Source organism: Fulmarus glacialis, unplaced genomic scaffold, assembly GCF_000690835.1.
Source record: "Fulmarus glacialis isolate BGI_N327 unplaced genomic scaffold, ASM69083v1 scaffold16112, whole genome shotgun sequence".
NCBI classification, from domain to species: domain Eukaryota; kingdom Metazoa; phylum Chordata; class Aves; order Procellariiformes; family Procellariidae; genus Fulmarus; species Fulmarus glacialis.
The window spans coordinates 3,171-16,154 of NW_009198569.1; the positions used below are offsets into that span (position 1 = coordinate 3,171).

Below are 12,984 nucleotides of genomic sequence, written 5' to 3' on the forward strand. Positions count from 1 at the left end.
AGCTGCGTGGCGGTCACTGGGTAGTGCCTGTTGATGTACCCACGTGCGTTCCACACTGTGATGAGCTTCACTAGAGGTACGCACCCTTCTCCGTGTAAACAGACCTGCTCAGTGTTGCAGAGCTTTGGACCGTCGCTCTGGGGTGCCTTTGTATAAATAACAAAGGTCCAGCTAACGTCTTCTGGACTCTCTGGCTGGGATTCAGCCCTGCTCTGCAGACCTCTGCTTCTAACACTAATGCAGCAGCTTTACTCAGGCAAAACTGGGTTCTTGCTGTGTGGTACGGATGAGAATTGTACAGCTGGGCAGGGCTTGGCCTGTCATTTTAATACTGCACTTTGTACTCTTCACGGTTTTAATGTTTGTGCAGCAGGCTTGGTCCTGAGATCATGTGAAATTGTTTTGGGGCACGGAGGATGGGAATGCTCTGCTTCCTGGGAAGGGGAGAGCTTGTTTAAGTTGTCGCTCCAGATTCAGCTGCCAGCTGGAGAGTGACACAGCGCTGGCCCTGTTTCAGCGCAGGTGTGACTGGGCTGAGTGGGTTTGGGAGGTTTCTGCAGCTCCAGTCCCCAATTCCACCCTGCCCAGGTTTTCCAGGTCCTGGCAGCCCAAGGAGAGTAGTGTCTCCCTTTGAGGGCACGTGATTCTGTAGTGCTTGGAATAACTCAACCTCCATCATCCACACTGTAACCTCCAACCTCACAACAGCCTGGTTCTGCTGCTGTGCATGCCATGCACCACCTCCCGGGGCTGGCTTCGCAGCCGAGTGTAGTCAGATGGAGACTCTCACCTTGGTTTTCCTGCAAACTGCCTCTCTGGAGCAGGTCCTGTGCTCTGAACACAGTTCTGGCCTGGGCTCTCCTTGCAGGTACCATCTTGGCCATCTCAACCCCTATCTACTTCTCTGACTTCTGTGCCCTCAGCAGAGCTTTCCCTCAGCTGATGCCCGTCCTCTGCCCGCAGCCGCCCTTCCTGTGGGTGTCATGACATGTTTTCCAGCACTGAACTTCACCTTTGTTGTGCTGTCTGTATGCCGGTGGTGAGTGCTGGTGGTCTGTCTGTCTCTGCTGTCCCACTGTCCAGGACAGTGACCTTGTGATGCTTTGGGAGGCAAGTCTCTCCCAGTGGCTGGCTGTCATTGCCGGTGTCTCCACTTCCCCTTGGGGAGGCATGCGAGAAGTGCTTCTGGCCCAGGGGACGGCCGCCTCACTTGGTTTCCCTGTGGGAAAGATGGCTGCGTTCCTCATGCTTGGGTCACTCTTTGGCTGGAGTGGTTTTGTTTTCCCCTCGCAGCCTGCTAGAAAGGCATTTCTTTCCTATTCCAGAAGCTTGGCAGGACCGTGGGCATGGTGGGCTGGTTGCCCACTGCAGAATTAAGCTTTGTGTGCCCTGACCGCAAGGAGCAACCTTGTGTGAGCCTGGGCAGCAGCGAGGGCAGCCAAAAGCTTCTGATCTCGCCGGCAGCAAGCTCTCATCCTCCCCAGCTGAAGAGAACTCCTTCCCCTGCAGACACAAGGAAACCAGACGGTGTGGTGGAGCTGGCGAGGTGGCCTCCACCCCCACCGCAGCCCTGCCGTCCCTGTACTCTCGTGCACCCTCAGGAAGCCACAGCTTCCTCGGGAGAAACTACTACGCGGGGAGGGGAAGGCCGGCAGTACCCAGCCCCGGGGAGTGCTGGAAGATCCCCTGTGAGCTGGTGGACGGCTGCACATCTGCACCCCAGGCAGTCCGCAGCCTTTGGTGGCAATGGCTGTAACAGAAATCTGTTCTGGCCCGCGATCAGACAACATCTTATGAGTGGAAGGGAAAGGAAGAAAGCAGAGAACTGCGAGTGCTCTGGATAGTCAAAGGGGTTTGTGCCTGGGCTGCCAGACTTCAGAGAGCAGGAGGAGGAATCAGCAGGGAAGCCAAGCTCCAGAGGGCAGTAGGAGTTGACGTATAAGCGAGTGGCTGTCCCATGGAGTGAGGGGGGTCTAATTGCTGTGTGCAGCATTAACAGGACATCTGTGGAAATAGTGCCCCCCATTCTGATGCTGCTGCTTCCAGCAGGGCCGTTGGTTTGTAAGAGTCATCAGAGCAACTCTTGGCCTGGACAATCTGCCTCGAAATAAGCTCAGTGTGTTCCTTATGTTCCAAGGAAAGTTGTGTGTCTGGAGTAGTCGGTCGATCTTCTGGGGAGAGGTTAGAGAAGAGAGCCTCCAGGCAACAGGAGACACCAAGATCCCTTGCTAGAAACAAGAGGGGCTGTACAGAACAGCAGGTCAAACCTCTTTCAGGGAAGAGGACCTTCCATAGGGGAACGTAAAAGCTTGGTCATGCCTCTTGTCCCCGTTGGGTGCATTTCACTCTCCTGGGAGTCTCAGGCTGGTGGGACCTGTGAGCAGCCAGCTGAGGAGTCGCAAGCCTCTCCACCGCCGCCCGTGCCTGGGGCGGTGGGCTGTGGCTGCTCCTTGGGGTTGGCAGTGAATAGTCTTCTCCACATTTGCAGAGCGGGACTACCACAGCCTGTGTGAGAAGCAGCCCATTGGGCACATGCTCTTTCGGCAGTTCTGCGAGACACGACCTGAGCTGTCACGCTGCGTCAAGTTCCTGGATGCCGTGGTAAGAGCAAAGCCTGTCGAGCTTTGTTGGGGGCAGGCAGGGGTGTTCTTGGTGCCCTGGGCACAGACCGGTTGGCCCTGGGTGCTCCAGCAGTTGCCAGGTACTCCTGGGCACGTAGGGTTTTCCTGAAGGAAAAACCTGTGAGTTGCAGTTTCTCCAAGATAGGGCTGGGCCTTTGCTTAGGGAGCTGTTTGCTGGAGATCTGGTTTTCCAGGAAAGCATGGGAAACCTTGGGCAGAGGGTGTTGCTGCTCTGCAGCTGTTGCCCGGTAGCAAGGCTTGGTTCCTGGCTGGACCTGCTCCTCATGCTGTTTGCTCTCTGCAGGCAGGGTACGAAGTGGCTCCAGATGAGAAGCGGAAGGAATGTGGGCAGCACCTGATTGAAAAGTACTTGAAGCCAAACGTGAGTAAGAGGGTTGTGTTTGCTGCCTGCAACATTGGAAAGCTGACAGCTGTCATTACCCGTGTCCTGCCACAGCGAACGTGCTGGGCAGGATGGTGAGGGCAGAGTACAGAGCCACCCCACTACCTCACAAGCAACCATTGCTGCTTTTCCCACTGGCCCTAAAGCAGATGGGCGCCTGTGTGCTGTCAGTGTGGGCTTCTCTTTCCTGGGAGGATCCTTGTGCTCTGCTCCCTATGTCTGACTCCATCCCTTTGTCCCCAGAGTGAGGACCATGTGCCTGAAGTCCCCTCGCAGCTGGTGGATGCCTGTTGTGAGAGGCTGGAGCAGGAACCTTCCAAGGAGCTCTTCAAGGAATCCACTAAGTAAGTTGGAGGGCTGGGGCCTGCCTGTGGGTCACATCATGGCCTGGGGTAGATGCGGCAGCTAACTCACCTTGTCCCTCGTGGTCCCTTCCTCCAGGAGAGCAAGGGCCGGTGCTAAGGCTGGGACCTGGGGAGTTTTGGGCTAGCAGTTTGCAGCACAGCTACAGGAAAGCAAATGCAAAGAGCTTCCATGGGCTCTGGGAGCCACAAGCTGCTGCAGAAACCTCTGTCACTCCTCTCAGTCTGCCATGGGTGTGAGTTGCCATTTGGGAAGTCCTCGTTTCAGCGAGCCTCAGCATCTGGCCATGCTGTTCCTAGTCTTGTGCCAGGATCTTGTAGGCACCCGTAGAGCAGAGCTGACAGCTGCAGTCCCGGTGCCAGCTGTCCTCTCCCGCTGGCCGCAGATGTGGCCGTTGTGGTTAGGTTACGCTGGCTGTTGCTGCAGGGATCTAAGGTCACTTCTGTTCCCATCGCAGCAGCAGTGGCTGAGGTCCTGGCTCCGGGTGCAAAGCGGAAGCTGTTAGGCAAACCGGGCTTACGGCCTCCACCCCTCCCTGAACAGTAGCTGGAGCACGTTGCCTAATCAAGTGAAGGGCTGTGGCAATGGGTTTGCTGCAGTCTTCTGGGGAGCGTTAGCTCTGTGTGTGGTAACTAGTGTCGCTGTCTGAATGCAGAGCCTCCGGGCTGGGCCCTGCCTGCTCTTGGCAAGCTCTGAAAGGGGAAGAGCCTGTCCGCTTCTCCTTGATGCATGTCTCCAGTCTAGACACTATGTCTAAGGCTCTTTACTCCGCTGGGCAGCCCTGGCACCCGTCTCCAAGGCAGTTAGCTCTCTCAAGCAGGATCCCCTGTGGCCTTTTGTGCTGGATATTCATCTGAAACTGAACAACTCAGCGCCTGGTGCTGAACATTGCTAGCAGCTTTCGGCAGCTGATTACAGCCTTGAGTGTGCATTTGCTCTGTGAGCAGAGGCAATTGCAAAGAGTCCCGTCGTCCCGCTTTGACCTGCGGCCCGGGCTGGTGCTGAGAGTCCACAATTAGCAGTGCCAGCCCCGTCCCGGGGTGCTGTGTTCATTACAGCGGTACCTCCAACGCGCCTTTCTTTTGCATCAGGCTTAGTGCGGAGGATGGGCTTTTTGGGCCAGGGCTGCACGGGGTACGTGGGTGACACAGCGCCAGGCTGGGTGAGAGGATGGCAAAGTAAACGGGTTCTCGGGGCTGCTCACCTCCTCTTTCCTTGGACTGCTGGCCTTTTCCATGGCTGTGATCAGCTCTCAGGAACCTTGCTGGCTCTGCTCTTTCCTAGGCTTATCCACGACTACCTGAGCGTGGCTCCCTTTGCTGACTACCTCGACAGCTTGTACTTCAACCGCTTCCTGCAGTGGAAATGGCTGGAACGGTAAGGCACCCCAGCATCGCTGGGAGACCTGCACCCTGCTTGCATGGGCTGCCTGAGGGGTCTCTCAGGCTCCTTCCCGTGCTGGGCCCTGGCCCCTGGGCACTCTTGCTTTCCTTCAGGGCCCTTTATTGGCACCATCAGCAGCCCCAGTCTTGCTTGCCTCGCAGGGAAGCAAGGTCTGCTTCAGCAGGGGTTTTGGGGTTGGCCACAGTCTCTCAGGCCAGGGCATGGGGGTGGTTTGGGCTTCACTGCTGCTCTCTCCCTGCTCCCATCTCACTCCAGTTTTCTTTCCCTCACAGGCAGCCAGTGACCAAAAACACTTTCCGCCAGTACCGTGTGCTGGGCAAGGGCGGTTTTGGGGAGGTGAGTGACCAGCATTTCCTCTGCATTCGGGGTACCAGGCAGCCACCATTGCCCGCTGCCAGATGCGGGCCTGGGTTGGCCATCAGGGTGCCACAAGCTGCTCCAGCACCTGGAGGCAGGTGCTGCTGGCTGGGGGGCTGTGGGGGCCCTGCGCTGGGCACTGCTGTGCTCTGGGCATTGCATGATCCCTCAGTTCCCCTGTGAGGGGCAGGAGCTCCCCTCTTGCCAGGCACTGGAGGTGTGGAAGGTGTTGCACAGGGTAGGTAGCACGTGCCCTGTGGTGCATACTGCTGCTTGGGCAGAAAGCCAGGTCTGTTCCCCATGTCTTGGCAGGGGAAACTGCACTCCTGAAAACCCTCACTGTTAGGCTTCCTTCTGTTTCTGGAGTGGCCTTCTGTCTTCCCAGGCACCAGCCATGGTGCTGCTACAGGTGGCAGGGGCATCACAGCCCTCTGCTGCTTATCTGTGACATCTGGAGATGTCGCTGTTCTCTGTGTTCTTACTTTGACAGCAGGCTTCTTACTAACCTCAGAGTGAGGCGGGGACAGGGACATCTTTGCCTTCCCATGCCTCTTCCTGAGAACAGAACCTAGACCCCCACCTTGGAAACGGCAGCAGAAGGATGCTGAGCCTTGTCCCTCCTCCAGGTTTGTGCCTGCCAAGTGCGTGCCACGGGGAAGATGTACGCCTGCAAGAAACTGGAGAAGAAACGGATCAAAAAGCGGAAAGGAGAGGCCATGGCCCTGAATGAGAAACAGATCCTCGAAAAAGTGAACAGTAGGTTTGTAGTAAGTACATAGGAATTGCTCTCACATTGCTGCGGTGGTTGATTCTTCCTCCAACCAGCCGGCCTGGCACCTCTGTGCTCCTCACCTCATGTGGAGAGGCAGGAGCAGGCCCTGCCCATGGGGTAGGATTCTGGCAGCTGCACATCTCTCACAAGGCTGGAGTCTGGCAGGCCCTCCTGCCTCCACAAGATGCTGTAAATGCCTCCAAAGTGAGGCCCAAACACCCATCTGGTCTCACAGGCACCTTCTTAACCTCAGAGGCACAAGAAAGCAGCAAGAACTGTCTCTTCAGACAGCCAAGTGGGCAGAAGCCTAGCCCTGAGCTGTGTGGTGGGGGGCTCTCTCCCTGGCTGCACTGAGGTGTGGACAGCCTGAAACCTCCCTTTACGGAGGATTCATCAGACGCTGTCCCAGGGTTGCTGTTGGGTGCTGCTTGCCCCTGGAGGGGAGCAGTTCTGGCTCAGGGAAATAATGTCCTCCCTGTCTGAGGAAAGCTGGGGGTATGCTGGGGCTGCTGGGCACCTTCACGTCCTCCCTGGGTTTGCACAGTTCCCCCTCTGCCTCCTCTGCTGGCAAAGGCCCAGTCCTGCTGCTTGTGAGTGGCTGCTTGGGTGACAAAGTGCCCATCAGAGCATGGGCACCTCCCTCTTCCAGCTGTGTCTTCTAACAGCCTTTCTGCCCTGAATTGCAGGTGAGCTTAGCCTATGCATATGAAACTAAAGATGCTCTCTGCCTAGTGCTGACCCTCATGAATGGAGGGGACCTCAAGTTCCATATCTACCACATGGGAGAGGCTGGCTTCGAGGAGCCCCGAGCAGCTTTCTATGCTGCCGAGATCTGCTGTGGCCTCGAGGACTTGCACCAGGAGAGGATAGTGTACAGGTGCGCGCTGCCTGGCCCCTGCTGGGAGATCTTGTATGGGCTGCAGAAGCAAGAGAGTTCCTGCTGCTCTTACTAGCCCAGCTGGATCTGTCTGCTCAAGAAAATAAGCTCAGGCTTGAAAGCAGCACAGAGCTGGGTGAGAGCGGATCAGGAACAGAAAGCTGATCTCACGGGAGAGACGGGAGAGCTTAGCTTGGCTTCCTCATGCTGGTAAATGATCACTGAGAACAGGATGTGATCATGCTGTGAACGCCTCGGGGCAGGCACTTGGGTGCTTAACTCCCGGGCAATATTGACACTAGAACAAAGGATGGTAGGCTGCCCCGATGCACTCAAGACTGAGAGCTGGGCAGGAGGGAGAACAAGCTGATTGTATGACTGTACTCACCGGCTTGTGGGATGCAGCATTAGGGATAGCATGGCTAAACATGGGGCTGGAAAATCCTGGGGCAGGACAAGCAAAAGAAGCCTCTGTTGCTCTCTTGCACGGCCTGTCCCATAGTGAGTTCTGCACCTGCAAAGAGGGAATCAGCCACAGGCTCACTGCTTTCTTGTGGAGGGTTGAAGGTTGTCATGTCCTGCCTCTCTGCCTGGGAAGGGAGAGCTTGCAGGACTAACTCCAGGGCAGGGGTGAGGGGAAGTTTATCTGTGTGCCCGAGGCAGGGGCATTGCATCCCTCTGCTGCTTATCTGTGACTTCTTGAGATGTCGCTGTTGCTTGTGTCCTTTGCTTTGACAACAGGCTTCTTGCTAATCAAGTCCCTTCCTTCCTAGGGACCTGAAGCCAGAGAACATATTGCTGGATGACCATGGTGAGTGCAGGGTCAAGAGGAGCCCTGGGCCTGAGTCCTTCTCTCTTCCTCTGCTTGAACCAGGGTTGCTCTGTATTCTTGGCAGCTTCAAACATTGCCCCTTGACCTTGTCCTGTTAACTTGCCTCCTCCTCTGTGCAGGTCACATCCGTATCTCAGACCTGGGGCTAGCTGTGCACGTGCCGGAGGGCCAAACAATCAAGGGCCGGGTGGGGACAGTTGGCTACATGGGTAAGTGACCCTGGTTTAATCAAAAAGCAGTCTCTGACTGCACACGTGCTCTCCCTGCCCTCACACGTCCCTCACCCCTGCTCCTATGTAGCTCCGGAGGTGGTGAAGAACGAGCGCTACACGTTCAGCCCAGACTGGTGGGCTCTGGGCTGCCTTGTGTACGAGATGATCGAGGGACAGTCCCCCTTCCAGCAGCGCAAGAAGAAGATCAAGCGGGAGGAGGTGGAGCGGTTGGTGAAGGAAGTGCAGGAGGAGTACTCGGAGAAGTTCTCGCCCTGCGCCCGTTCCCTCTGCACCATGGTACGAGTGTGCATCCCTGTCCCTTCGCTCCCACCGCCTCTTTGCAGACAGCAAGAGAACATCGAGGCTGCTCCCTGTAGAGGTGCTGGTGGCAGCCAGGTTCCCTTGGCTCTGATAAGGCAGTGCAGGAGGGTCCAGAGTGCCTTAATTCCTCACTCTCCCAGCTGCCTAGCAGGCCCGTGCCGTCTCTAGAGACATACTGCAGGAGCCCGGCTGATCTCAGGGCTGCTCTTGCCAGAAGCACCCTCCACCTGGAGTACTGATTTCCTTTGTGTTGCAGCTCCTGTGCAAAGACCCTCTGGAGCGCCTGGGGTGCCGCGGAGCTGGGGCCAAGGAAGTGAAGGAGCACCCTCTCTTCAAGCACCTCAACTTCAGGAGGCTGGAAGCAGGCATGCTGGACCCCCCCTTCAAACCAGATGTAAGTGCCTGTCCGTGTCCTGACCTTTTCAGTTACTGGTGCTGTCAAGGGAAGCAGGAGCCCTGGGGTGGCTCACCTGAGGAGATGGCACCCATCCCCTTCCCTCTTGTTTCTGGACCCTGGCAGAACAGGGGTCAAGCAAGCTCTGGGCTGTAGGGAGAGGGGGCCTAGGCTTGGCCGTGAGCCACAGTTGTTTGAGGTGGTGATATCTTCATGGAGCCTAGCATTAGAGCAGTCCTTGTGCTGTTTAGCCCCAGGCCATCTACTGCAAGGATGTTCTGGACATTGAGCAGTTCTCCACAGTGAAAGGGGTGGAGCTGGAGCCCACGGACAATGACTTCTACCAGAAGTTTGCTACAGGAAGTGTGCCTATTCCTTGGCAGAATGAGGTAGGTTTGCAGGACAGGTCTTTGCTCCTGCTTATGCCCACCATGGCAGAGTGCAGTGTCCCGCAGGGTTCGTGCTGTCTCTGCTGCTCTTGTGCTCTGCTGGGCCCTCAGTGATGGGCTTTGTGAGGCAGTCGCTGCAGCCATCTGTGCCCTCTTCCAGATGATCGAGACGGAGTGTTTTAAGGAGCTGAATGTCTTTAGCACAGATGGCACGGTGCCCCCAGACCTGGACTGGAAAGGGCAGCCTTCTCCACAGCCCAAAAAAGGGTTACTCCAGCGCTTATTCAGCAGACAGGTAAGAGTGTTTGCCTAGTGTTTTCTCCACAGCAAGTCCTTTAGCAGCAATGAGCCCGCTCTGGCCTATGCCAGGCAGATCTGGCAGGGAGGTGGGCACAAGCAGGCAGCAGGCAGTCTCCCCTTGTGCTGGGTGGCCAGACCCCAGGGCTCTCAGGAGGCCCCAGCCCTCGCCTGGCTGCTGGGGGAGTCAAGGGGGCTGGGATGGAGCGTCCTGGCTAAACGTGCTGCAGTCACACAGGCAGAGGGATGTTGTTGAAGGCACTAAAATAGCAAATCTGCTCCCTTCCTACATGAATAATACCATCCCTGAAGAAGACCTTGCTCTTGGAATGGGCTCCTGGGCTCCCCAGAGCATTTCTGCCAGACTTTGAGCAGGCAGAGAGAGCAGTGCTTTCGAGGGATGAGGAGAACGGAAACGTCTTGCAGCTGCTATGGGCTTGCTTGCCTGCCATTCTCCTCTTCCCAGAACAGTCTTTGCCTTCTTTCCAGGACTGGCAAAGTCTGGGCTGCTGCCTCTCAACAGCTGCTTGCAGCTGTGGGACTCAAGCGTGGTTGGCTCTGGACCGACTCTCAGCCACCCGGTGCTGACTCCTGCTTCCCCGATGAGCTCTGAGTTGTGCTTCACTGTTCAGTGGGCTGCCCTAGCCAGAGCCAGCTCTGGGCTGGGATACCCAGCCCTTCCTGAGGCAGGACCTGCCGGAGGATGGGCAGCTGCCTGTGGCAGGGGGTGGGCTGTGGTGATTTGCCGCGTGTTTTCTCTTTCCAGAGGTGAGCAGTCTCTCCTGGCTGCTCTGCTCAGGGAAACACCCGGTGGCCCGTGGACATGGCAAGATCTGGGAAAGAGGAGTGTTGTCCTTCAGTGTCTAACCCCTTTGCCCAGCAGAGCACAAGCTGCTTGTTGTTCTAACTGCCCCCTGAGCCACTAATCCCGCTTCCCTGCTCTCGCTGGCTTCGTGGGGGAGGCCTTGCCCTCAGCTCGAGCCAAAGCTGCCCCTGCACTGCCACTGCTGGGAGCTCTGCTCCCAGGGGGCTGTGGGAAGTTCCCTTCACTCCTCTCTTTGGATGTCTGGGACACACAGAAGGGTTGAGAAACCATGAAGGGTTTGGCGTTACCCCATGCTCAGACTCTCTCCCATTCCAGCAAAAAGGGCTTCAGCTGCTTCCGTGGCTGGCTCAGCCCTGAGCGGGGCAGATCGTTTGTGCTGGCACTGAGCTGTCTCCCTGGGGCTGTAGTCCATGGAGCTCATCTTCTTCCCAGCTTCTGAGCTAGTCAGCTGCGTGCTCACCAGTCTGTCTGCCAGGAGCTGAACCCCCAGATGCAGCTTGACTGTTTCTCTGCAGACTGGGGGTCCCCTCCAGCCCCTTGTCTCCATGTAGCTCTCCCACACGCAGGCTGGCGGGGGTGGGGGGCATGGCCCTTCAAAAAGGGGGGGGGGCGGGGGGCTTGCCCCTCCCCTGCCACAGGGCCGCTGTAGGCTGGGTTGTGTGACCGTGCTCACCCTCTGCTTGCTGTGCTCCTCTCTCTCCCTCCTCCCTCTCCTTGCCCTTCTGACTTCAGGACTGTTGTGGAAACTGCAGCGACAGCGAGGAAGAGCCCACCCGGCTGTAGAGCACAGCTTGTTCTCCAGCCCCTGGGACGCCCTTACCTCTCTGGGTGCCCAGCAGAACAACAGCCCAGCCTGAAGGACAAAGGTAGCAGCGGCCCCACAAGGTGGATTTGTTTACAGCTTTACATGTCTGTATTTGAAGACTGTGAGGATGGCTCCAGGGATGGCGGCAGCATGCGGCTCGAGCCAAGGCACCTTTGGCCATGGGCAAGCCCTCATCCCCAAGACAGACCTGGACGCTTCTGAATCTGCCGCTTGGGATTGTGCTGCCACCACCCGCTGGCTGCTGCTCCCCTCCCGGGCGCAGGGTGGGAGGGAGGGATTGCGCCAGCGTGGGCTGAGGCCAAGCTGGAGCAGCTCTGCTGACACATTCCACAGTGCCGAAGCGGCACTGCAGGTTTGGTGTATATTTATATACGTCAGTCTGTACATATCACATGTTGGTTTTTAATCTATAGGTGGGGGTCTGCACTGCCCCCACCCTGTCACAGGCACAAATGTCCTCCTATGGGGGGAGCGACCGTCCCAGCTTTGTACCAGGGAGTCCTGGGCAGAGGCCTTCTGTGCCTTGAGGTGTCTAAAGCATCTTTCCTGGACCTTTCTGGCCATGCTGAGGCGTCCCTGGCTCCAGCGGAGTCCCTTGCTCAGCCCCGAGGCACAGGAAACCACTGTGCCAAAGCGTCTACCGTTGCATCCTGGCAGCAGAACGTCACTGCCTCATCCCCGCTTCCCTGTCTGCTGGAGCCTGCTTCCTCCTGCCTCGTCTCGCACATGCTGCCAGCTCCAGGGAGCTGATCCCGGCCCCCTCTCCAGACCGCCGGCAGGCTGCCTGTGGCACAGCGGGATACAGCCGCTCCCACTCAGGAGGTACCTGCTGCGGGTCCAAAGAGGTCGGTCTGATCCCTGGCATGGTGCAGGATGGCCCCAGCGCCGACCCACCAGCTCTGGACCAGCCATCTTTGTGTGCTGGGGGTGCCGCGGTCCCCAGGCCCAGCTCGGTATCGGAGGAGCAGACACGTAAGGGACCCTGCTCTCAGGGAGTAAAGCTGTGGTAAAGGAAATGTCCCTTCGCAGAGTCATGCTGTGACCCAAGAGTGAGCGGGGCCAGGAGCAGCCCACCCACCGTACCGGCTTTGTGTGCATCCCCAGGGGCCCTGGGGAGCCAGCACAGTTCCTGTGCCTGAGGGCAGGGCAGGAGCGGAGGGGCCAGAGCCCTGCGTGTCCCTGGGGAGCAGCGTGGGGCTCAGCCCACCTTTCCGTTCTGCTTTTCCTGTCCCCTCTTATGCAGACTCATCCCAGCTATGTCCCGAGCAATAACTTGTCTCTTCTGTGTGTATGTACGCATATGCATGCGTGCGTGCACGTGTGCGTGTTGCTGCCTCGTGCTCGTTCTGAGCCAGGCCCCCCGGGGGGGCTGAGCACCTACTTGGACCTGTGGTATCATTTGCTTGCCTTGCACTAAAGTTGGAGAGTATTTAAATTTTTAACCTTTTGTGAAAGCGTAAGATTCACTGTGCCTTGTATTGCCGTCACGTCAAGGGGGGCCAGCTCCAGGCCGTACAGGGTTGGTGGCTGTAAGGAGGAGAGGAGCAGCGACCCCCGTTCCTGGGCTGCTGTCGGCTCTCCTGGTGCTGCTGTCCTGCAGGGAAGGGCTGGGGCTGCCCTCCAGGGCCAGGGCTGATGCTGAGCCCCGGGGACTGTGGGTGGCCCTTGGTGGCTTCTGCTGGGTGGTTTGGGTCGGTGCAGAGGCATGACAGGTACAAGGCCTTGTGCCGTTGAGATGCTCGTGTCTGCTGTGGTGCCCTTTGGGGCATGTCCCCCTGCTCCTCTGTCTGCCCGTGGCACAGCCCCTCCTGGACTGTCACGGGTGTGCTGTGGAGCCGGGGGCAGAGTCCTGCTCCCCTCCGGGCACTGTGCATCGCTGCTTCGGGGGGAACCGCGCAGAGGGGGAGCTTGTGCCAGCACAGGGCACTGCCTCCTTAGCCCAAGGGACAGCCCCTGGAAGGGGGGACACGGCGTGAGCAGGGTTAGGGTCATGACATTTGCCATGGGGGAGCATGGAAAGGGACAGGCCGGTCAGGGTGGATGCAGGGTGGGTTTGGGGTCCGGGGTCGGTGGCAGGGCCGGCGGCAGCG

At 58.0% G+C, this 12,984-nt stretch overlaps 1 protein-coding gene across 1 annotated transcript in view; it reads left to right on the forward strand.

Annotated features, from left to right (window-relative positions):
• The window catches only part of GRK6 (G protein-coupled receptor kinase 6), a 13,673-nt gene extending 2,822 nt beyond the window's left edge, over window positions 1–10,851 (forward strand). Inside the window, exons 3-16 of the mRNA XM_009572960.1 lie at window positions 2,489–2,601; window positions 2,926–3,003; window positions 3,268–3,368; window positions 4,672–4,764; window positions 5,064–5,127; window positions 5,775–5,915; window positions 6,607–6,797; window positions 7,571–7,608; window positions 7,749–7,838; window positions 7,930–8,138; window positions 8,419–8,556; window positions 8,808–8,945; window positions 9,106–9,240; window positions 10,801–10,851. Coding sequence (XP_009571255.1) covers window positions 2,489–2,601; window positions 2,926–3,003; window positions 3,268–3,368; window positions 4,672–4,764; window positions 5,064–5,127; window positions 5,775–5,915; window positions 6,607–6,797; window positions 7,571–7,608; window positions 7,749–7,838; window positions 7,930–8,138; window positions 8,419–8,556; window positions 8,808–8,945; window positions 9,106–9,240; window positions 10,801–10,851 — 1,580 coding nt within the window. The remainder of the gene's footprint in view (window positions 1–2,488; window positions 2,602–2,925; window positions 3,004–3,267; window positions 3,369–4,671; window positions 4,765–5,063; window positions 5,128–5,774; window positions 5,916–6,606; window positions 6,798–7,570; window positions 7,609–7,748; window positions 7,839–7,929; window positions 8,139–8,418; window positions 8,557–8,807; window positions 8,946–9,105; window positions 9,241–10,800) is intronic.
• Window positions 10,852–12,984: the final 2,133 nt, after the last annotated feature.